The sequence below is a fragment of the Pleurodeles waltl genome, chromosome 1_2 (assembly GCF_031143425.1).
Source record: "Pleurodeles waltl isolate 20211129_DDA chromosome 1_2, aPleWal1.hap1.20221129, whole genome shotgun sequence".
NCBI classification, from domain to species: domain Eukaryota; kingdom Metazoa; phylum Chordata; class Amphibia; order Caudata; family Salamandridae; genus Pleurodeles; species Pleurodeles waltl.
In genome coordinates this window covers 628,299,533-628,322,104 of record NC_090437.1, presented here as the reverse complement: position 1 = coordinate 628,322,104, position 22,572 = coordinate 628,299,533, and the positions used below count along the sequence as shown (strand labels likewise).

Genomic DNA, 22,572 nt, shown 5'->3' with positions numbered 1-22,572 from the left:
TTACCATGCTTTCCCCATGCTTTCAATGTCTTTGTGACCTTTAGTACAGTGATCTTTTCACCAGTTCTTATGGGGTGAGCATGCATGGGTTCAGATCCCATTAAGGGCACAAATAGATTTATATTGATATTGTTGGGTAGCTTCCAAAACTGATTTGTCATACTAACATGGCAGTGTGCATGTGCTTCATGAGGGGTTCCTTAGGTTGGCATAATACATGCTGCAGCCATTGGGGACCCTCCCTGGCCACAGGACCCTTGCTACCACTGGTACCTATTACAAGGAACTTAGTTGTGTGCCAGGGTGTGCTAATTGTGGAAGCAATGGTACAGTATAGGGAAAGAACACTGGTGCTGTGGCCTGGTTAGCAAGATCCCAGCACACACTCAGTCAAGTTAGCATCAGATGTCAGGCAAAAAGTGTGTGGGGGGAGTAACCACGCCAAAAGGGGCAATTTTCTTCACAGGGGGCACAGTTCTAAGTGAGGGTACACCTGCACGGCCAGAGGTACCCCTACAAACTCCAGACTCAATTTTCTGGGCCTTGTAAGTGTGAGGAAGCCATTCTAAGGTATGACACTGGTCATTACGAGATGTCCAACTACATAATGGTTTCTCCGAACCTAGTCAAGTTTGGTATCAAGTATTTGGAATCATGCAACTTTACTCGTTCCAGTGTTAGTTGCATTATACCATGTACTTTGCGGGTTCTCTAGAAGATCCCCCTTGCAGGGTCTGCGTGCAAGCCATTGCTGCTGCCGACCCCAGACACTGTTCTGCCCTCCTGCTGCTAAGCGTAACTCAGGCAGGGGAAGGCAGAACAAAGGATTTCCTTTAGAGGAGAGGTGTTTCCCCCCCTCCTTTAGAAATGGGTGTCTCTGGGCTAGGGTGGGGGTGCTCCTGAGCACCACCAAACTTCTTTGAAGGGCACATTTGGCGCCCTCCTCCCCAAACAGTTTTTTTCCAATGCAGGAACCTCAAGGCTCCTGTTCTGGAGCAAACCACACAAAGGACAGGGGAGTGACCACCCCCCTGTCAAGCTCCTCCCGGTGGGGGGTGAGGTAGGGGAGGGGCAAGGGGGTGCCCAGAGCGCTGCCAGGTGGCCACTTAGTTCTGCCATCTTGGAAACAGGATGAGCAGAGGCCCCCGGGAGCACTTGACTGGTCAGTCCAGGTGAGTAGTGTCTCTACCCCCGATAGGTGGGTCACTTCAGTAGTGGTCTAACCCCCTTCCTGGGTTATTTAAGGGGTCCCCTAAGGGTGTGATGACTTCTTCTGCGATCTGGACACCGGATTACAATGCTGGACTTGATCAGGAACCAAGACAAGAGGCTGCAACTGGTAGAGGGCTCCTACTGCAATTGTGTCCGAGGCACTGCAAGAACTCTGCAACTTCCATGGCTGTGCATCCTCCATGGTTACAAGTACTCTGCCTGCATTGAGGACTTCCAAAAGCAATCTCCCTTGGAGGGAAGGGGACTCACTTCCCTGCAATCGCAGGCTTCTCAGTGTCTATGGGGGGTGTGTGGATCCTGCTGTCCCATGGCTCCTCTAGGCTCTGCAACACAGGTGGCTGTTATGTGGCCCTCTAAAAATCTGAGCTGTCTTCTTTGCAACTGGGAAGGCAGTGGTCCCTCGTTGGAGCTGCGTCTGTTGTCGTCATCAAGGCTTGTTGGCTCTTCACCTCAAAGACCTAGCTCTAAGAAGGCCCGGCCTCAATGTGTTACCACCTCAAGCATCACACAGCTCCAAGACTTACGTCCTCTCTTCAACCTTTGCAACTTGAGCATCCATCTTTTGTGCTGCTGAGGCCTTCTCGCGACTCCCTGTGCCTGGTGCCAGAGGGTCCTCCTGAGGTTTCCATCAGTTCCTGCTGGTTCTCCTCTTTGTTGAGGGCTGGCCCTGGCTTACCTGTAAACTATGAGTCTCTCGGACCTTGCTGGTCCACACTACTGCAACTCTTCATGCAGCACTCCTTTTGTATTTGCCAAAGATTGTTGGTGGTCCTGCTGACCACTGATCCCTCTGCATTCGACAGCCGGCGTTGCACAGCTCGTTGATGATTCATGGGACCCTTCAGCATCGCCTGAATGCTGCAGCTACATCTTCACGACAACCGTCCAGCAGAGAAGCATCTACAAGAAGGGTGGGCATTGCCCTCCTGCACCTCCTGGATGTCTCCAAGTGGTTTCGACTTTGTGCCCTCTTTTCATAGGTGCTCCTTGTCTGGAATCCACGCTTGGGTTCCACAAATCTGGTCCATGGGTCACCATATCAGCTGGACAGCCGATGTTCCCCTTGACTTGAACCGGAGGTTCTGACACTACTTCACCCATATGCACATGGGCTCCCTCGTGTAGGTACTCCACTTCTCTTGGTTTCCACGGGTGGGGACACTTTTGAACTGTCCTTGTTCCAATGGGTTTCCTGTGTGTTCGCTGAAAAGAGTCCATTACCAGCCTTTTCCTAAGCCACGACTAAACCAATGCTGTCCTATGGGATACCCAATACTTAGTAACACCTTTGAACACAGGCTCCTGGGGAATACCTGCTACTTACCACGTTTTGAGCACGGAAAAATAGCCACAAAAGAAACTGATGTTGGAGAGGAGGTTATATAGACTCTGTTGACATCACATCTGGTCGGCAACGTCAGTATAGAGTCGCGCAACGCCCTCTTCCGACTTGCAGACATGCTGGGGGCAAAAAAAATCCTGATCCAGTGTTTTGCCTGGGGAAGATTCTAAAATAAGGAGTATGGGGCTAGATCCTGTCTCTAGTAGATAATACGTTACCAAAGGTAAGTATCTTGTTCATCTTGAAGATTGGCTTATCAAAGCTGCCACCCGTCAACAGTGCCAAAACCACAAACAAATCAAAATAGATCTGCTTCATCGATTAGGGTTCACCATCATCGCCACGAAATCCCACCTCCACCAGCTAATATCAACACAGAGATAGACTTGACCTATCCCAATTCTGCAAGGATACTGATTCCTTCTCCTAACCTGATCACTAACTCTGCCAGGACGGTCATTCGTCTTCTAGGCATGATGGCCTCCTACATAGTCATAGTACCTCATGGTAGGCTTCACATGCGTCTGCTGCAGGAATGCTTAGCACAAAAGTGGTGTCAGACGAAGGGTAATTTGGACGATCTATTGTTGGTCGGCCACTTCAGTCATTACTCTCTGCAGTGGTGGAACACCACCCTGTTCCGCAGTCCATTGTTACAACAGGCGCATCACTCACGTGGTGAGGTGCACACTTACGGGATCTGACCGTGCAAATACCTGGGTCTCCACATCAACTACCTTGAGCTTCTAGCTGTTTGCCTAGCTTTGAATGCCTTCCTGCCTCACCTTATGGACAAGACTGTCCTTGTTTGTATGGACAATATAACAGTCATGTAGTACCTTCAGAAACCAAGGGATGGGGGGCGCATGCTCTCCACAACTGCCCCAGCTATCTCAAACTATTTGGCTTTGTGCTCTTTGTCACAAAATTCCCCTGTTAGCAGAGTACCTTCTGGGGATGGACAACGATTTTGACGATCTCCTCAGAAGGATGTGGCTGAGTCCACAAGTGGGAACTCCACCCTCAAGTCCTCCATTCCTTTTGCAAATGGTGGTTCCCTCAAATAGATCTGTTTGCAACCACTGCAACACCAAATGCCCAGGCTTCACTTTCAGGTTCCAGCTCCCACAATCCAGTAGCAATACACTATCGATTAATTGGTCAGGGATATTTGATTATGCTTTTCCTCCCCCCCTTCCGTTTGTGGTTCGGAGGCTTTGGAAAACATCTCACTCTCATCCTGCTAGCTCTCACGTGGTCTCCCCAGCCATGGCTCACAACTATGCTCAACTTTTCTCTAGTCCTGCAAAAGAAGCACCCCAACAGGTTGCCCTTTCACACACACAACCATGGAGAAATCGGGCAACTGGATCCCAGGTCTCTGATATGGCTCCAGAGGTCATAGCCTTGGCATACCTTAATCTTCTCCTGAGTGTGTGAACATTTTCAAGGAAGCCCGCTGGCCTACCCCTTGCCGGCAAAATGGAAGAGCTTTGTCTGCTATTGTCATTCGAAACAAACAGACCTTTTTCAAACTACAATACAAAACATTGTCTGTTACTTGCTTCACTTACAAATTTCTGGCCTAGCCTGTACCTCCATACAGCAACATCTTACTGCAGTAGCTGCCTATCTTCAAAATAGCCAGCACATCTGTCTCTTGAAAATACCAGTAATTAAGGCCTTCACACGACTCATGGGCCCTCCATTTGAACCCTTTCACATTTGCCCCCTTCAATTTCTCTTTTGAAAGATGTCATTTTTAATTGCTATTACTTCACTCAGGCGTGTCAGGGAGCTTCAAGCATAAACCTTGGAAGAACCCTTCTTCCAACTAAATAGGGACAGGGTTGTCATCCGCACCAAGCCCCAATTCCTCATTTCCATCTCAATCATTTGACCTTACTGTAATTTTCCCACAGTACAAAACGAAAAGCACACCAATCCCCAAAGACCAATCCATTGATAGGCAGATCTCTCTCTGTGACAAAAGTCATCATCCATACACATTTCAGAGCAGAAGGCACATTAACAGTGATCATTTGGACCCCCTGAGAGATCATGGAAGTTGGCCCAGCCATTTCCCCCACATCCTATCATGTTTATGGGGACATCCCCGCGGCTCATAAACTGGTCGCTCCGGTCGTGCTCACCAATCAACCCCTCGCCTTCATTTCAAGAGGGACGGTGGAGTTGAAGAGTTCTAACTGGTTGCAATGTCTCTTTTCGCCACCACTAAGGCCGTTCCTACAAAAATATGTTATGCTCGTGTACCACTGATACCCTTCATTACCCCCAAGAGAACCATCAATGGGGACAGCCAAACTTCTCACCCTAGTATGTTAGTAAGTTCACTAAGGCTCACCCTCAAATATTGTGTAATGTGAGGACGTGCCCATATCATATGAAAGAAGTCCGTGGAGGTTGTTGAGCACCTACGGCATTTAGAGTCGGGGAGGAGTCCCAGTCGATGCAGTCTAGTAGGCGAGAGATATGACCCATGTAAAAAATCCAGTTGTATCAGTCGTAACCTAGAAGATATAGTTAGCACTCTTGGCAGCCTTAAGGCATCTCGTCAATCTTCTCCATCAAGAGGACCCACCCATTGTTCCCATGGAGATCTAACATGAGTCAAATCACCTAATCCATGATTATTCCGCATTTAGTACACTTGAGACACTTCCCCCACCCCCACTTCCCAGTGCCCCCAGGTGGACTGTATTCTGGGAGGGAATCATGGTGAGATAAATGTGCCTTGAGGGCATGGCGAGTTGAAAAAGAGTGTGGGAAAGTTGATAGGTAGCTTTTAGGTTTTGAAAGGACCTCATGGATATACCAGTCCCTACGTCCCCAACATGAGAAATGTCCACTAAATCCCATTTACCAGATTGCAGGGTTGCTGATTCTTTCAACCAAGTGTCTTGCCAGAAGGGGGGGGGGGTTGTCTGTTGGCTCAAAGTGTTCCTCCAGTGGGTATGCCACAGAGCAACATGCAATGCAAGAAATACCACTTTAGTCACTGATTGCATTGCTTTAGGGGGGTGGGGATCGATATAGCATATCCAGAATCCGCTGGAAGCTGAAGGAAGTAAGTTAGAGTTGATACTTCGGGTCCGCACTACCCCCTGGTAAACCATTCATGGAAGACCAAGAGTTGAGTTGCTAAATAATACAAATAGGGATTAGCCATGCCCATCCCGCCATCATAAGTACCCCTCTGACAGCGTTGTAACGCAGTCTGGTGCCTGTCCCCCTGCCAGAGAAATAAGGATACAGTTCTGTCTAATGCCCAGAACAAGATGCACGGGATTGTGAGCGGAAAGTTTTGAAAAATATATAGGAACTGGGGTAGAATCATCATTTTGTAAAGCGCTACATGGCCCAAGGCATTTAAGGGTATGGAGCGCTATTGGGTCAGGGTCAAGTAGGCTCGATAGACCAGTGGTAAAAGATTTAGAGACCACATCAGCCCCAGAAGAAACGCCACCCAGACACCCAAGTATTTAAAGCTTAGACGGCAGATAGGCACCGCATCTTGCCAGCTATAACGGTCGCAGGATGGTGCCAAAGGCACTAATACTGATTTGGAGGGATTCATACAGAACCCCAAGGCCTTTTCAAAGCAGCATAGTAGGTGAAGGCTCCACGGGCTGGAATCAGCAGGGTTTGCCATGTAAAGTAGGACTTTGTTGGCATATAATGCTATACGATCTTCAGGAGCATTGCCCCAGTTCCAGCCCAGATAGGAGTCTCTTCTAACCAGTTGTGCCAGCGGCTCAGTGGCCAGGGCAAAAAGAAGAGGTGACAATGGGCAATCCTGCCATGTCTCTCGACGAATCAGAAACACATGGGAGAGGACACTGTTAATCTGAACACGGGCCACTGTGTTGAAATAAAGGACATTAATCAGCCTACGGAAACGAGGTCCTATACCAGCTTGATAAAGAACTGGCTGTAGGTACTCCCAGTCTACCGTCTCAAATGCCTTCTCAAAGTCAACAAAATAGAGTGCCAGATGAGAAGGCAAGCAGTGACGCTGAGCCAGTGCTGGTCGTGGATGGCGTATACAGTGTCTTGTACTCCGGTTGGCCATCAAACCACATTGATCTGGATGGATTAAAAGTGGGTAGTACCCTCTTAAGGTGGGTCGCTAGAATTGTGGCGTATATTTTAATATCGCTATTGATAAGTGAGATCAGCCTGTAGTCGGGGCAGGACCTGTACGGTGGGTGGGTTTTCAGGAGCACCACAATAGTGGCCATATCTAGTCCCTCCGGGAAGGAACCTATTTTATCAGCTACATTGTATTAGGCCATGAGTTTGGTTACCAGATTGTCCTTAAGCGCTGTATAGTATTCGGTTCCGAAACCATCTGGACCCAAAGTTTTCCTGGAGGCCAGTGACGAGATTGCTTCTGTTATTTCTGCTCTCGAGATGGGTTCATCTAGGATCTCTGCGTCCGTCTTGGGTAAAACAGGGTGAGGCACATCCATCAAATTGAGGTACATATTCAGGGTCAACAGTTGGTGATGCCCCTTATAACACACTGTAATTGTTAGCAAATACGTCAGCTACGTCCTGTAGTGTGGTGACCATTTCACATTGTGTATTTAATATTTCAGGAACAATTCTAGATTGGTGATGAGTGGAGACCAGCCAGTAAAGTAGTTTCCTATTTTTATTGCCCCACCCATAAACCCGGGTGGTGGATGCTCGCCACAGATGTTTAGAGGCCTCCATTGATTGATCACGGACTTACGGTGAGTATGGGGAAGGGTCCACGGCCACACCAAGAGATCACCTTGGGAGGATCTGGGGTGCAGAGGTGTGTCACAGTGTTGGGTGGCCCATTTACTTCTATGGGAAACAGTCTGGTTGGGAAGTTACTGCTAGACTGAAAGGTAAGTCTGGGGGAACCCACATGGGAGCTCAACCTTCAAGGTCCTCTGGCACATGGGGATTCCATTGGTCCACTTCTCCGCGGGCTTTGGGGCTCTGGTGTCTTATGGTGTTGGGGCCAGTGCTAGAGTTACTCACGGTTGGAGGAGGGCCCACAGAACCAGGCTGAAGGTGTGGACTGGGGGTCCAGTCCGACCAAGCCAGAAAGTGGACTCTGCTCTCATGAGGCTGGGAAGCGTGGGACAACCGTGGTCCACTTCTCCTTGGTCTGGGTGCAGAGGAGTCAGGTCTTTGTCTTCAGGTCACTTGCGGTTGCGGGGTCGCCTGCAGAAACGGGCTGCAGGTGCCGTTGGGAAGTCCACAGAGGGCAAGCTTGGGTGGGCATTGACTCTGGAGGGACTTGGAACCACGCTGGCACTGTTGACCCACTTCAGCTCTGGCTAGACGGCTCGGGTGCAGTGGTGCTGTCCGGCGTCAGGTTTTAGGCAGTCCCAGTCATTACAGTTCTTTCTTTGGGTCCCTCCAGGAGCAAGGAAGCAGCTCCTCTGCGCCAAGAGAGTTCTTCTTGGCAATTTGCGAAGCACTGGCAGCTCTACCGGTTTCTTGAAGGCTGCAGCGGCAGGACAGGTCAGTTGCTCCAGGAGTGTCGGGTGCAGCAGGCAGGCTTGGCTCCAAGTTTTTCGTACTCGTCGGTTCTCGGGTCGGTAGGTTTCTTGTCCACTCCTTTTGTGTCCAGTGAAGATTTGAAGTGCTGTTATCAGGAGGTCCCCTTAACATCTGTCCCGATGTAGATCTCCAGTGAAAGCTGGAGCAGGTAGGGGAGCCAGCATGTTTCTCAACTTTCTTTAGCTATCATCTGAACACCATTTCAGGAGGGAAATTCATTCCTACAGCCTCAGCGCCTTGTGTGTCTCCCTCATTTTGCCTTATCTTCCGTCTGCCTGTCGAGAGCCCCACCTCCTTTCGCTTTAATATATGAGTGAGAATCCAGGGGTATTTGGTTGCATTTGTGGCTAGAATTCTGACTGTTTTCTTGCATTCACGTGGTTCTAAATTGGAATAGGGTTCACCTATGTTTTTTCAGTGCCTATCCTAGTAGAAGAGATTGAAATTGAAAACAATATGTACAATAAAAGGTATGTAAGCTCTTTATAAAGCTCATCATGTTCTAAATATATAAAGTACTGTGTGAGATCTGCACAAAACCAACTAGCCTAATTTTTTTAAAGCAGGGTGTAACCTGTTTTTGATTACTTTAGCACACCGTATACACCTTTGGATAAGAAGGGTACAGAACACACTGATGATGAAACAACTTTAACTGGAGAATGGACCATCGATCAACCTGTATGCCAGACAAGGACAACGGCCATTGTGGAAGTGAAAGGGACAGTGGATGTTGTCTTAAGCCCCTTGGTAGTGGAAGCTTTAGACAGGTATTTCAATCGTTTTGTTTATTCACATAATATCTGATTGTTCCATAGAGTGTATTCCTTTGTTAAACTCAAAGAAATGTTGTTGTATCACATATCCAAATCATGCGTCCATTAATTATAATGAGTATAATGTGTTCTGATAAAGACTTCTAGCCATAGATTCCTCACCTTTTGAATATTCCCTAGGCATCAGACTGGATCCAGAAACATTTTTGTAGTACCATTCATCCCCTGAACATGGCACCCTGTGGCTCTGAAGCTGTTCCGCTCAGGAAATGGTGCAAATGGGCTTTAATGGTGCCACTCCACTACACTGATGTAATTTCTTTGTTTCTGCCCCTCCAGAGGCAGATCCAAGGCTTCTTTTGTCTCTCAATTTTTTTTCTTGATATTTTTTTTTAATTTTCAACAGTGTGCAAGGGATGTCTCCCCCTAAGAGAGGTTTTTAGCCATGTAAGGACTGTTATGAACAGATACTTGTGACAAATCCCCACCAGGTTTGTTTGTGATGTATGGAGTTGAACCACGACTCCAAGACCAGCGGGACTATGCGTCCATGAACCTGGAGGCCATCAGGGAACACACAGCAAAACTTTACATAACCAAGCATAAGAAGACACAGCACCAGGACTGCTCCTAGTCCTGCTCCAAGGCAAGGTCTAGTACCAGGGCCTGCTCCCAAGGCTAGTATTAGTCACGCTCCAAATCCTCAGTTAAGTACAAGAAACATCAAAAGCTGTAGCGGAGTTCTGCCCCTTTGTGCCATTCCCACTTCCCTGATGAAGCTTGTGGGTCACCCAGCAGTCCTGTTTCCACTCTTAAAATAGGCTAACTTCAGAGCCGATTCTGGAACTGGTTCTGGCAGAACTGGTTTCTTGGACCTTCAGCCACGTTGGCTCCTCAGTTCTCTACTTGCTCCCTCTGGATCGCCCTTGGGTCTCACGCAGCCGAGAGGCCTATCACCTGGCTTACTGCTGGTGGAATCGCCTCAGTGCCAGCTGGACCCTCTGTGCTGCTTCCACTCTTGGCTCCAGTATCGACCCTGCCCTTGGCACCCTTACCCAGTTCAGGCCTAGGCTCACTGGGCCGAGGCTGACATTGCTGTCCCAAAGAGGTGGCCCCAATTATCCTTTCCAACACCCTTCTGAATATGACAGAAGTTCCTGCTCTTGCCTTAGCACACCAGGTGGGCAACACTACATACATTTTCTTTTTGGCACAGACTGACAGCAGTCCTAATGAAGGTGATGAGGCAATTGGTATGAGTACTTTCAAAATGCTGGTGGGCTAAACACCTAACCTGAATCAGCACTTCTCTACCCCCTCCCCCGGCCACTAAAGAATCTGTGTCCTATGCCAAGGTGCCATGGTTTTATGTTGGTTTGTGGAGGTCCTTTATCTCTAGCTTCCTATTGTGGTCATAAAAACCAGCGTCCTGACATAGTCCTGCAGCATGGCCAGGCTGCTTCTGAGATTCTCCTGCCTTTTAATGAGGCCTTTACTGATATCATACAAGGGGCTTGGGTTAAATCTTCTACTAGCCCTCTGGTTACCCTACAAATTGCCAGATGTCATGGCTTACTCCAGGTGGTCTGGTCTTTTTGTCACAGCAACTTTCTTCTGAGACCTCTTGGTGCAGACCTCCACCAGCTGGGCCAACCATAACATTTTTCTACCATTCCTCCAAAAAGGGAACCAAAGTGATTGGAAACATTCAGTAAACTGGAGACATTCAGTAAATGCCTCTTCTCATACCCCAGTTTGGTCATACAGTCCGCTAAAGCTTCCTGCTTACTTGGCTGCTACCCTCATGCCTTTTGATCTCAATGCCACAGGTCCTCCCAGGGTTTCCCTTTGGATCTTCGCTCTGTTCTGTCAGAGGCCATTCAGGAGACTCTCACAATTTGTTGTGGCTGTAGCCACCAGTGTTGCCATTCATTGCCATCTCTGGCTATGTTCAGCTGGGTTCTCGTATGATGTCCAGTCCTCCCTGATGGACGTGCTGTTCGATGAAACTCAGCTTTTTGGGACAAGACTGGTTCTGCCCTTTAACACTAGAGTAGGGCTACTGCGCACTCTCTGGACCTTTCCATCCAGCCTCTCTAGCCACAATCCAAATGCTCCTTTTGTGGCTTTGACTACTGCATTCAGTTTTGAGGGAGGGGCCATCCTTGATGCCCACCATCCTTGCGGTCAAGATCAGCATACCAGTCAGTCCACCATGTAGGCCCACCTGCAAAACCCCTTTAGAGTTTGCCTTGTAGGGCCACACCCAACTGGTGGGAGGTAAAATCCACTCTGGCTGGCAATCCATCACATCAGACAGGTGGGTTGGCAAAATTGACTGAAAGAGGACCATTCCTCCATTTTGCGTCAGGAAGTGCAAGTCTTTTTGCCCAAAGGGGCTGTTGAATGGGTGCCATTGCCAGAAGTAGAATGTGGTTGTTATTCCTGTTACTTTCTGATGCCCCAGAAGGATAGACGTCTTTGACCTATTTTAAATGTGCAACCTCTCATTTTCTTCCTCCGCAAGGAGAAATTCGGGATGCTTACCCTGGCCCAAGTCTTGTGTGCCCTCGACCCAGGATACTGGATGGTAACGTTGGACCTGCAGGACACCTATTTCTATATTCTTGTCCTGCTGGCCCATCGGCAGTACCTGCAGGCCGTGGAGGTGCATTTTCAGTTTGCTGTGCTTCACTTTCGTCTCACCAGTGCCCCTTGGGTGCTCACGAAAGTACTGGTGATAGCACACCTTTGGATGTCAGGGGTGCATATGTTCCATGGCCGCAATGACTGGCTGTTGAAGGCGGGCTTTCCCCAGGAAGTAGTCAATCTCCTCCAGACTATGGTGGACCTCCTCTCATCTTCCGGGTTCACTATCAACATGCCAAAGTCATGCCTGACTGCTATTGAGACACTCACTTTCTTCAGGGCCATTCTGGATGCAGTTAAGTTCCATGCCTTTCCCTCAGGAAAGAGTTTCCAGGATATTGAGGCTATGATCCTGATCTTTCAGCCTCGGTCCTTGATTTCAGTGAGGTTGACTCAGGCTCCTGGGACTGATGGCCTCGTTCATCCTGCTGGTTGAGCGAAAGATCTGCAGTTGGCTGCTGGACCGCGATTGGGTCAGCTCTAGACCTTTCGCCTTTCTTCACCCAGAACTGACACTGGTGACCGAATCTGGGTTGGGGCGGCCACCTGGTACAGATGGAGTTCAGAGGCCTCAGGTCTCCAGCGTAGTCCCGGCTCCATATCAACCTTTTAGATCTGAGGGCCATCTGTTCAATCTTGAAAGCCTTCTTGCCATCCATCAAGTGGAGGCTGGTATAGATTCTCATGCTCAACACCACCTCCATGTGGTACTGCAACAAATATGGCAGGGTGGGGTCACTGACCCTGTGCCAGGAGGCCTTGCGCTTTCAGAAATGGTTGGACTACCAAGGTATTTCCCTGTTGGCGACCCACCTGGCAGGTTCATCAAACACCAGGGCAGACAAACTCAGCCATCGGCTCCTAGCTGATTAAGAATAGCAGTTACCTCTAGAGATGACGCAAGGTCTCTTCTGCAAATTCGGAGAACCTTGGCTCGATCTTTTCGCCACAGCCGAGAACATATAACGTCAGCACTTCTTCACGTTGGAGTTTCTAAGGCATATCTCACTCAGCGACCTGTCACACCTGTAGCAGAATTTGAGATGCCTGTATTCCTTTCCGCTGATACCACTCCTGCACCGAGTTCTCAGGAAGATCAGGACAGACTGGGCCCAAGAAATCCTAGTGGCTTCGGACTGCGCATGGAGAATAAAGAATCCAGAACTCCTGGGTTTGAGTACCTGTCCTTTGATCAGGCTGGCCCTCTAGGAGAACAGTCCGGTTCTACCCATCTGCCCTTCTCAATCTCCATGGAGATTGAGCAGCTGAGATAACCATCTTCGACCTTCCTCCGGAGGTGGTTGATGTTTCTTTGGCAGCCATCCCTTAATGCCACCTTGTCTTATCTGCCAGGCAGCTACGTAGGCGTCCCTCCATATGTTCACAAAGCACTGTTGTCTGGAAAGCCAAGTCCGCTTAGCAGAGCACTTTGCTTGGTCAGTTCTGTAGGACTTTCTCGTTTGAGTCCATCCACCCCTCACTTGGGTACTGGTTTGGTTTGTCTTCAATAGGTGAGGAATCTGCAGCTGGAAATCTCTATCAAAAGGACAAGTTACTTGTCTTCGGTAATTATTTTTCTGGTAGAGACTCGGTCTAGCCACAGATTGCTCAGCGACCGTCCCATTCTCCCTGATCTTTTTTTTAACCCTGTTCTTTAATATGATACTATATCTTGGAATCTCCACACTGATATATCAATTTGCTTCTGGGGCTCCACATCTGGAGGCACTGAAGTCTTGAAAGCAGCTGATGTCCACAAATGGGAGTGGCACATTTAAAGGCCCTGCATGTCATTTCCAGTGTTCAGGGGTACTATTAAAATGTTTCCAGATCCAGTCTGATGCCTGGAAATATTCAAAACGTGAGAATAGTTTTACTGAACACCGTTGTTTGAACATTTGCTGCTGTAGATCATACTATTTGTACGTTCCTACCATCTATTGTTAGGCAACAATGTTACCAGTTGTTTTTCTTCGCAGTAAAGATTTCAACAGACAAAAGATCCCATAATGGATTGTTTTTTTTCTGTTGTTGGATTCAGGTGTGTTTTGTAGTACCCCAAGAGAGTTGGAAAAAAGCTGTAGATCTCCTGGTGTCTTTTTTTTATCTTGATCAAAAACTCTTGCATTTTACATTAATTTGAAAGCTTGAATGCACTGGCCACAACCACCATCCACCTTGGTGTGTGAATGGATCTAGTAGTCCAGGCCCAGAATGACTTGAGGTTGTGGAGAATACACCATTTATATGTAGGAGTCTGGGCTTTTGTTACCATAGTCCCTCACTTTTTGCCTAATAATTGATGCAACTTTGACTGCTGGGTTCCTGCTAATCAGGTCGCCAGTGTTATTTCCCTAGAACTGTGCAATTTTTCCCCAATTGTTAATATTTTTGGCACCCCTGTAAGTCCTTAGTAAATGGTACCCCAGTTACCTAGGGCACGTGTACCAAGGAGGGTCCCAAAGGGCTGCAGCATGTATTGTGCCACAATCAGGGACCCCACACCCAGCTCATGTGGACTGCCATTGCAGGCTGCATGTTTTGGTGCAGCTAAAAGTGAAAACAGGACATGCCACACAGCCTGTCATCATGCCCACTAACACTGCATGAAATATATGTAAGTCAGCCCTGCAGCAGTCCTTCCAGCCTTAAAGCAGGGTCCATTATATTGTGTGGTCAAATCTGCAAGAGCAGATATGCCACTGCTATGTCTGTGTTGATTCTTAGACATAGTTAGTGATCAGGGAAGCCATTTTAAGTACATGTGATGGACACTGGTCAGTACAAGTTCCCCAGCTACCTAATGGCTTCACTGAAAATAGGATTTTACATCTCATATTAATAAAAGCTCACTGATTCCAGTGATGAATTTATTAATACATGCACACAGAGGGGACCTTAAAGGTGCCCCCTGAAAAACATGCCAACAACTAGTGTGCTGGCTGACTTGTCTAAATCAGCCTGCCACCAACAGACAAGTATCTGACCCACCTGGGTGAAAGCCTCCGCTCACGGGATGTCAGGAACAAATCCTGCTCTGGTAGAGAGGTGTTAAACACCCCTTCCAACAGGATGATCTGCGAATTAGTATTCCAAGGCCGGGGACTTCAAAGAGCCCACTGCCTTTAGTATGCTAATCTGGCTTCCCTCATAGCTGAGGAGATGCTGACTCCCCTGACCCGGGGCCCATTTGATGCGATGACAGGTAGAAACTTAGTAGTCAGAGAGGCGTGTCCTCCTCCAGGCCAGTTTCACTCCTGAGGTGAGTAACCTGATGTGGACACAACATTTGGAAATCTGCCATCTTTGAGTTGGCAGATTTACGAACTCTGGAACCGGGCTATGTCAACTTCCCAGAGGAAGTAGGCCATACAGGAGGAATAGTGACCCCAATGGTAAGTAGCCCATTGGCTACTGCCCTACACTCCCCTAACTCCAGTATTTAGGGGAGCCCCTCACCCCAGAATAGCATATCCTGTCGACCTGAAAGAAGAAACACTAAGGAGATGCAAAAGCAAGAACTAAAGACCAGTGACTGACTCAGTCAGCCCTGCCAGCCTGCCTGCTGACATCGACAATTGCAACAAAGTCACCTCGTCCTGCAGCTACTTTTGCCTCCAAAAGCCTGGGAGGACTGACTGCCATCACCCCAGAACCAGGAGCTTCTGTGGAGTAGCAAAGCTGCTTCCCTACATCTTGCAAGCACCTTAGAAGAACTGCGAGGACTCAGGACCACCAAAACATGAAATCGGAAACCATCACTGCACCCGTGCACCCAAACCGGAGATGGAGTAGGCCAATGGTGCCAGCGTTGACCGCAGACCCTCCAGAGACAAAGTCCACCGTGGTATCACTAGCTGTGGACTTCCCGAGACGACGCCTGCAGCCTCTATGTGCACGCCCCCCCCCCCCTCTACCGCGAGTGACCCGGAAACAAAGACCCAATGCCACAGGACACCTTTGCACCCGGCCCCCCGTACCGAAGAGAAGACCATGTTTCCCAACCTACGGGAACTGAGCCCACTTGTTGGTTCAGCCATAACAGACCCCTAGTCCATGCCTGCAGCCTCTTTCTGCAGGCCCCTCTCTACTACAACTGCCTCTGGTGACAGAAACCCAACAACTAGGGACACCTCTGCACCTGGCCGCTCTGGACCCAATAGAAGAGGACCAAAGGTGTCCCCCAGTATCGCAAGTTCTGAACTCTCTTGTTGGTTCACCTGGACTGGCCCCCAGCCCTTGCCTGCAGCACCTTTCTAACTGGACCGATCCACATTGACTTGATCAGAGCACCTGACGCTGAACTGCACTAATACACCCGGCCACCCCAGTGCCACTCGAGATGACCTGTTGGTGTTGCCAGGGACCCTGCCCTGAACTCACCTTGAGTCTGGAAGATTGGTCCTGTAAGTCGCTGTTGAGTACTTGTTTGCTGTATGTTTTTCCTCTGTAGGTTAACATTGCAGCTTGAGAAAATAGCACTAAGTGTTGACTTTTCAAAACTAATAATATCTATTGCAAAATGTACTTGTCTGATCGTATTGATTCTGGTGCTTAAACATATATAAAGATACATGTTATTTTATAAATTGGTGTGAATCTCCTTGCTGAGTCGTCTGCATCATTTGACGGTGTGCCTATTGCAGATGTCTAACACTGAAAAGCCTAAGGCTGCTTGACCACACTACGGCCTTGAGATTGCTAAAGCAATCCCCTGTCCACTTATAAGGGAACCAGTGGACTGTTTGCACAGTATACTTCATTTTGGTATACCAGATAAAGAGCCAGCTTCCTACCTTAGATTTTTCCCCCAATTACAATAGCAAATTTCTCTGGTAAGCTCACCATCTAGTGTGCAATGTTTGTTTGCCTAGACACCATAAGTAAGGTGCCTATTTGGCAGTTAATGCTTTCCAAGTCAAGAAAACCATCTGTAGCTGAAAAAATAGATGGTGGGTGCTATCTAGAATGCAGTGCTAAAGCTCTCCCAAGCCTTCAGCAAACCAGGACATCAAAGAAGTCCAGGGGATTTAATCTGAGGGAAAACACAGGTTGAGCACTGCATAACCAAAGCATTAGACTAGTGAGGATGCACAACCAGTTGTAAGGCAGAGGAGGATTTTATCTAAATTGACCCTTTATCAAGGCACATCTTTGCATTGCCTCCTGCTCTTGATAAGGCACTTGCCAAAAAATGTCTCACATTTAAGGGACCTACGTTATGAGATCAGACCTTTTCAAATCCCTGATTAACAGGCAAGGTAACCCACACCCCTGCATTACCTCCACACTCCTTCCCCCACACAATCCATACTCTTAGATTATAAGTAGGAGCTAATGGAAGATCAGCCAGAGCCCTATGTTCACCACATACCCACCGATGATGGGGGATGACCCATGTCATCATTATAATGTGGACCATGCAGATGACTGGTCTTTCAGCCCTACCATGTAAAGCTTTCTCCTCTCTATACAACTACCTATCAAGCCATCATAAATTGAAGTTGCATGTTGACAAAGAGGATTTACTCTTAGAGTATCTTTCAAAGACTGAGAAGTCTGTACAGTAGTTACCAATGTTCAAAAGCATGTTGAGGCGTTTCACCAGGAACTTTAAAGACCTGATAAAGATGCTAGTGGTTACTTCTTAGGTAGACAAGAAGTATAAAGCAGCTTCACAGGGACCGAGTATACAGGTCAGGTTCCACCAAACTCTCTTGTGGTCCATACAGTGCATAGAAAAGCCTTTACTCAGGCTACAGATGATACCCTTTCACCGGACAAGGGAAGCAAAAACATCAATACTGCTGGAAAAGTGTGACATTAGGAGCTGCTACTGATTAGTGCATCACTAACTTTGTCAGTTTGCTTTCCAGATTTGATCTCCACCAATGGAAAGAGATGAAGTACCTCACCAAGCTCCTTCCAGATGCAGGTTGAAAGAGAGGCAAATAAATAGTGCAAGTCAGTAACTCGATTTTAAATACAAACATTAGCTGCATCCAAGATGCTGCTGACGCTGGCTCACTGGAGACAAACACAATTGTTTAATCAGATTGCCCTTTGACAGGAAAAACCTTTTGTGCACACAGGTATACACTATGCTTGGGAAAAATCAAGAAATACATTAAAACTACTAAGGACATATTGGCAGTACACCCCTACCCCGAATGTTTTCAACTGAATCAAAAAGGGCAGCTGCCAAAGCAACAACCTCCAAAGAATGACAGCATTACCAGGAACAGCAGTCCTTTCCGGAAACCGAAACTTCCAATTACTAAACCAGAGGTGGTTACTGTGGTGGTTATTGTGGAAAAGGCAGAGGCTCCTGTAGCCTCCCAACATGTTACATTATCTTGAGCACTTTAAAATAAAGAAATTCTACAGGTTCTCACTTCACTGCTCCACATTGAGGACTACATGTCAGTCCTCAATGTCAAGGATGTCTATTTACACATTACCATTCGGCAGGTACAACACTAGTTTATGGAGTTTGTGATAAGTAGCAAGTCGTACAACTTCAAAGCTTTACCCCTTTGGTCTCAGCAGATGCAAGAGTCTATACTATATTAAATGTCTGGAAATGGTGGTGCCTCATCTCTGTTGTAACTTGTCATGTCTTTCAGTATCTGGATGTCTGGCTCATAAAGAGCAGCAGTAGGCTGTAATGTGTCAATCAGTCTCCACAGGCAGTGTCGCTTCTTCACAAATTGGCCATCACATTAAATGGGGGGGAGAAAAGGTTACACCTCTATCCCAACAAACCCAACCTTTATTGAGAGCCATACACATTACACGGGCAAAATCTATCCTAACAAGAAGAAACTGGTTGAATTTCAGAGGCTGCTTGCCTTTACCAGACGTCATAGCTTATTACAGTGAGAAAGATCATGAAATTACTGATGACATCCTGTGTTGCTTTAGTCCCACGGACACATCTACATATGCACCCACTGCTGCAGTGTCAGGCTGGCAATGGTCACAAGAGACTGGCTAGTGGGAAGATGTAGTGTTGCTTGAGCTCAGAGTTCAGCCCAGATTAAAATGGTGAAATAACAAGAAATTGATACGGGGCAGGCCCTTTCTCAACCTCTAGCTACAAGGGAACATTATCATGTATTTCTCCCTCTCAGGATGGGAAGCACATTTGGCCCATCTAACTATTCAATGGAAATAGTCTCAACAACAACACAAACACTGCATATTAGCCTGGTGGAATATATGACACTATAGATTGCACTATGGATTTTTATGCAATAATCTGCAGGAAGATAACAAATAACCACTATGTATTGCATCCAAACACAAAGGCAAGCATTCTCCCCAAGTGTAAGCTCCGCCTCAGACAATATGGCACTGTGCCATTTGTCACTAGTTGTTTCTCTTGACAAAAAAATTGCAGACCTGCTAAGCAGGTCAACAAACATGAATGGAACATGAATTCATAAGTACCTCAGCAGTACTTTCATCAGTGGGGAACACAAGCAGTTGATCTCGCCACCCACTGCAGAAAACGCAAAATGCTCAAACTTCACCTCCAAGAGCCCGTACCCACAGGCAACGTAAAATGCTGTAGGTATGAACTAGTTGGGGATGTTTGCTTAGACTTTTCCTCCACTTCCTCAGAATCCCATATGTATTAAGCAAAATGAAATAAGTGCCATTGAGACTTATTCTCATTGCACCAAGTAGGGTGAGACACACCTGGTACTCATTACTTCAAGATGCCAATTTGCCTACAAGAAAAACGAATTGGATGTCCAAGCCTACACACACAATGGGGTCTGCTGTGTCACCCCAATCACAGGATCTCGAGTCTTACAATTTAGCACATGAAAGTCTAAATTTGGGTACTTTCATCTTCCAGAAGAGTGTATTCTCATTCATAAGGAGGCTCATACGCCTACTGCAAGGCCAGGCTATGAAGCTAAGTGGAAAAGATGTGTTCACTACTGTTGTGGCATTGATGAGGATCCCTAATAATCTTCAGTGCAAGACATTATTTAATAGTTGCTGCACCTACAAAAGGCAGGTTTAGCCTACACATCAAATAGAGTTCATTTTGTAATTGTAGCAGTTCACTTGCAGAATAGACAACACCATTCTACATGTAAACTTCCAGTGGTGAAATCATTTATTTAGTGGCTTAAAGTCGTTCCTCCAAGAATACCACTATTTCTCTCATGGGATCCTCAGCCCCTGTACTTTCAGCTCACAGAACTACCTTTTGAGCCAATCCAATAATGCACATTACAGTTCCTTACATGGGAAGTGGCTTTCCTAATTGTATTCACTTCTGTAAGAGGAGTTATTGAGTGTTACACGCCTTAACAGTGGAGGAACCCTTCATGTAGGTAAACAAATATCATGTTGTCTTTAGAACACACACTTGCTTTCTGCTTAAAATAGGTCCCCTGTTGCATGTAATTAAGCTGTTAGCTTTCTCATTTTTTTACTGAGCCAGATCCAGTTGCTAAAAGAGCCTTATACTGTATACTTGGATTTTAGGAGAACATTTATTTATGTATTACATTGATTGTACAAATACAATCAGAAAGACAAAGCAGCTGTTCGTAGTTTTTGCCAAGCTCCACTTAGAGCAGTCAGGGATTGTAAGATTTGTAGTAATTTGGATACATGCCTATTATCCAAAGACAATGTGCATAGTGTACCAAGTGCACATTCTACTGATAAAAAAGAGCCACTATGGATTTTATGGTAAAAGTCCACTTAGAGACATTTGTGAAGCTGCAATGTGGGTGGCAGTTCATTTTCACACAATAATGCCTGCCAGGAGGCACAATTCGGACATAATGTCCTTGAAACTTTTTTCCACTTTTTCTCCTAGTGTTTGCAACCCACGATTTTAGGGTGTGTGGCACTGTTTTGTGGTCTGTGTAAAACATGTGATCTACTGCAGCACATGCTACAAACAGAAAACATTACTTACCTCTGATCATCGGTTCGCAGCTTCTAGTGCTGGAGGTTCCTGCACTCTGCCACCTCCCTGGAAGTGAGCATATAGGATGTTGTTTGTTATAATATTTCATTATCCCATTTATAATGCACCAGCACACATACTCTGCCCTTTTCACTGCACTTTTCATACTTTTGCTTACCTGCATGAGAAAAACTCAATCTAAGATGACTTTGTCCGGCGCATTGTGGGTTTTGGGGAGTGTTCATGAGGCATCTCAAAACCTTTACTTCAAATAAAAACAACTTGTTACATCTGTGCCCAACACTAGATGGCAGAAGTGTGCAAAGCATGTGAAACTCTAGCCTGCAAGCAGCACACAATTTGTTACAGGTAAGTACTGTTTTCCATACCACTTGGCCTAGGCTGAAAATGATTTTAGGTTAATACAGTGGAAATCAAAATGTTGTTAAGGTAACCTTTGCATTCAGTAGTATAGAAAGCAATTTGTGAGCATGTCCTTGCAAAAAATTAAACATTTGTAGCTTGCTGTGCAAATATTGGCGCTTGCTTGTGTACTCTTAATATCAGCTTTCTTTTTCAGATGTGAGGCCAATCATTCTTTCGTGGAGCACCTAATACCCCAATAACTGTAACAGGATTATTAACATAATTCAAGCTGACAACATACGATGATTAATTTGGAAAAATACTTTCTTTCAGCACTAAGATGGGAAACTGGCACATTGTTGCAGTACCCCCCCACACACACACTTTTTGTATGGTTTCTGAATGCAACTTGGACGAGAGTGCACTGGGATCCTACTAACCAGGTTAACAGTGCCAGTGTTCTTTCCCTAAAAACAGTGTGAAGGTAATTGGATATCTCTTTAGCTACCACTATAAGTCCCTAGTAAAGGGTACATAGGTACCCAGGCCATGGGATGCTAAGGGTAGGTCCCTGAGGGCAGCAACACTGATTGTGCTACCCTCTATTGCCATACATCCAGATGCACCCAGCACTGACATTGCAGGCTGGGTGTCCTGGTGCAAACCTAATACCCAAACTCGGCATGGCAACCTGCCTGTGTGCCCTGTCCACCATATACTGCATTTACTATGGATAAGACGCCTCTCTGACAGGACGTACAGCTCTAAGGCAGGGTGCTTCCTATTATATGTGAGGGCATAGCTGCATGAGCAATATGCCCCCACTGTGTCCTTGCCAAACCTGGGACATAGTGAGTGAACAGAGCAGCCATTTTAATAGATGAACTGTACACTGGTTGTGTTGCTTTACTCTTCAGAATATCAAAACTATGCACTTCAGGATATTTTAAGGCACAATGTAAAGCAATCACTCTCAGACACCTTAGTGGGTAAAATAATCAAGTTTATTTAAAGGGCAAGTTCTCATATGGCAAAACTAACCACACTAATATATATATACATATATATATATCAAGAGAATAACATGAGAATAATGGTGAGAATATAAGCACTCTGTGAATAACTGCAAGAGTCAGTGCATATAATACACGCACACACAATATACTTCAGTGCTCAATAGCATGAAAATGACTGCAAGAATAAGTGCATATTACGCACGCACACACAATATACTTAATAAATTGAAAAGCTTCACCGAAAAGAGCGTCTGCATCCCTCTGCCGTACACAATGCCGGGGAACCCAAATCAGCTGGCACAGGGAGCCTCTTTCGGGACAATCAGTCCTCCTGGTGTTGCGTCCAACCCAGAAGAGAGTTCCTAAACCAGTCCATCCAGGCCCCCAACCTTTATAGTATTTACTAATGCCCAGGAGTCTTTTCTAGAAAAAGACCCCCTCCTTTACAAATTGTGCAATCGGCGGTACCTTGTTCACCCTTCGAGACGTCTCCTCAGAGCGGGCCAAGTTCCCAGGTGAGGGCTCCAAGGTGAAGCTTGCATTCCTCCTTGTGTACAGGCAGCTTGCATTCCTCCTTGTGTACAGGCGCATCCCCCTGTTGTTCTAACTGATAGCTCGTGGAATGTAAATAGCGCCCTTCGTATCCGGCAGATGGAGCGAAGTTGAGCAGAAAAACACCCCACC

The 22,572-nt window shown here is 46.8% G+C and overlaps 1 protein-coding gene across 20 annotated transcripts in view; it reads left to right on the top strand.

Annotated features, from left to right (window-relative positions):
- Positions 1–22,572, top strand: part of BLTP1 (bridge-like lipid transfer protein family member 1) — a 1,779,540-nt gene that overhangs the window by 660,593 nt on the left and 1,096,375 nt on the right. For all 20 annotated transcript variants that reach the window (XM_069242474.1, XM_069242454.1, XM_069242518.1 and 17 more), the window contains one exon: positions 8,734–8,910. In XM_069242474.1, coding sequence (XP_069098575.1) covers positions 8,734–8,910 — 177 coding nt within the window. The remainder of the gene's footprint in view (positions 1–8,733; positions 8,911–22,572) is intronic.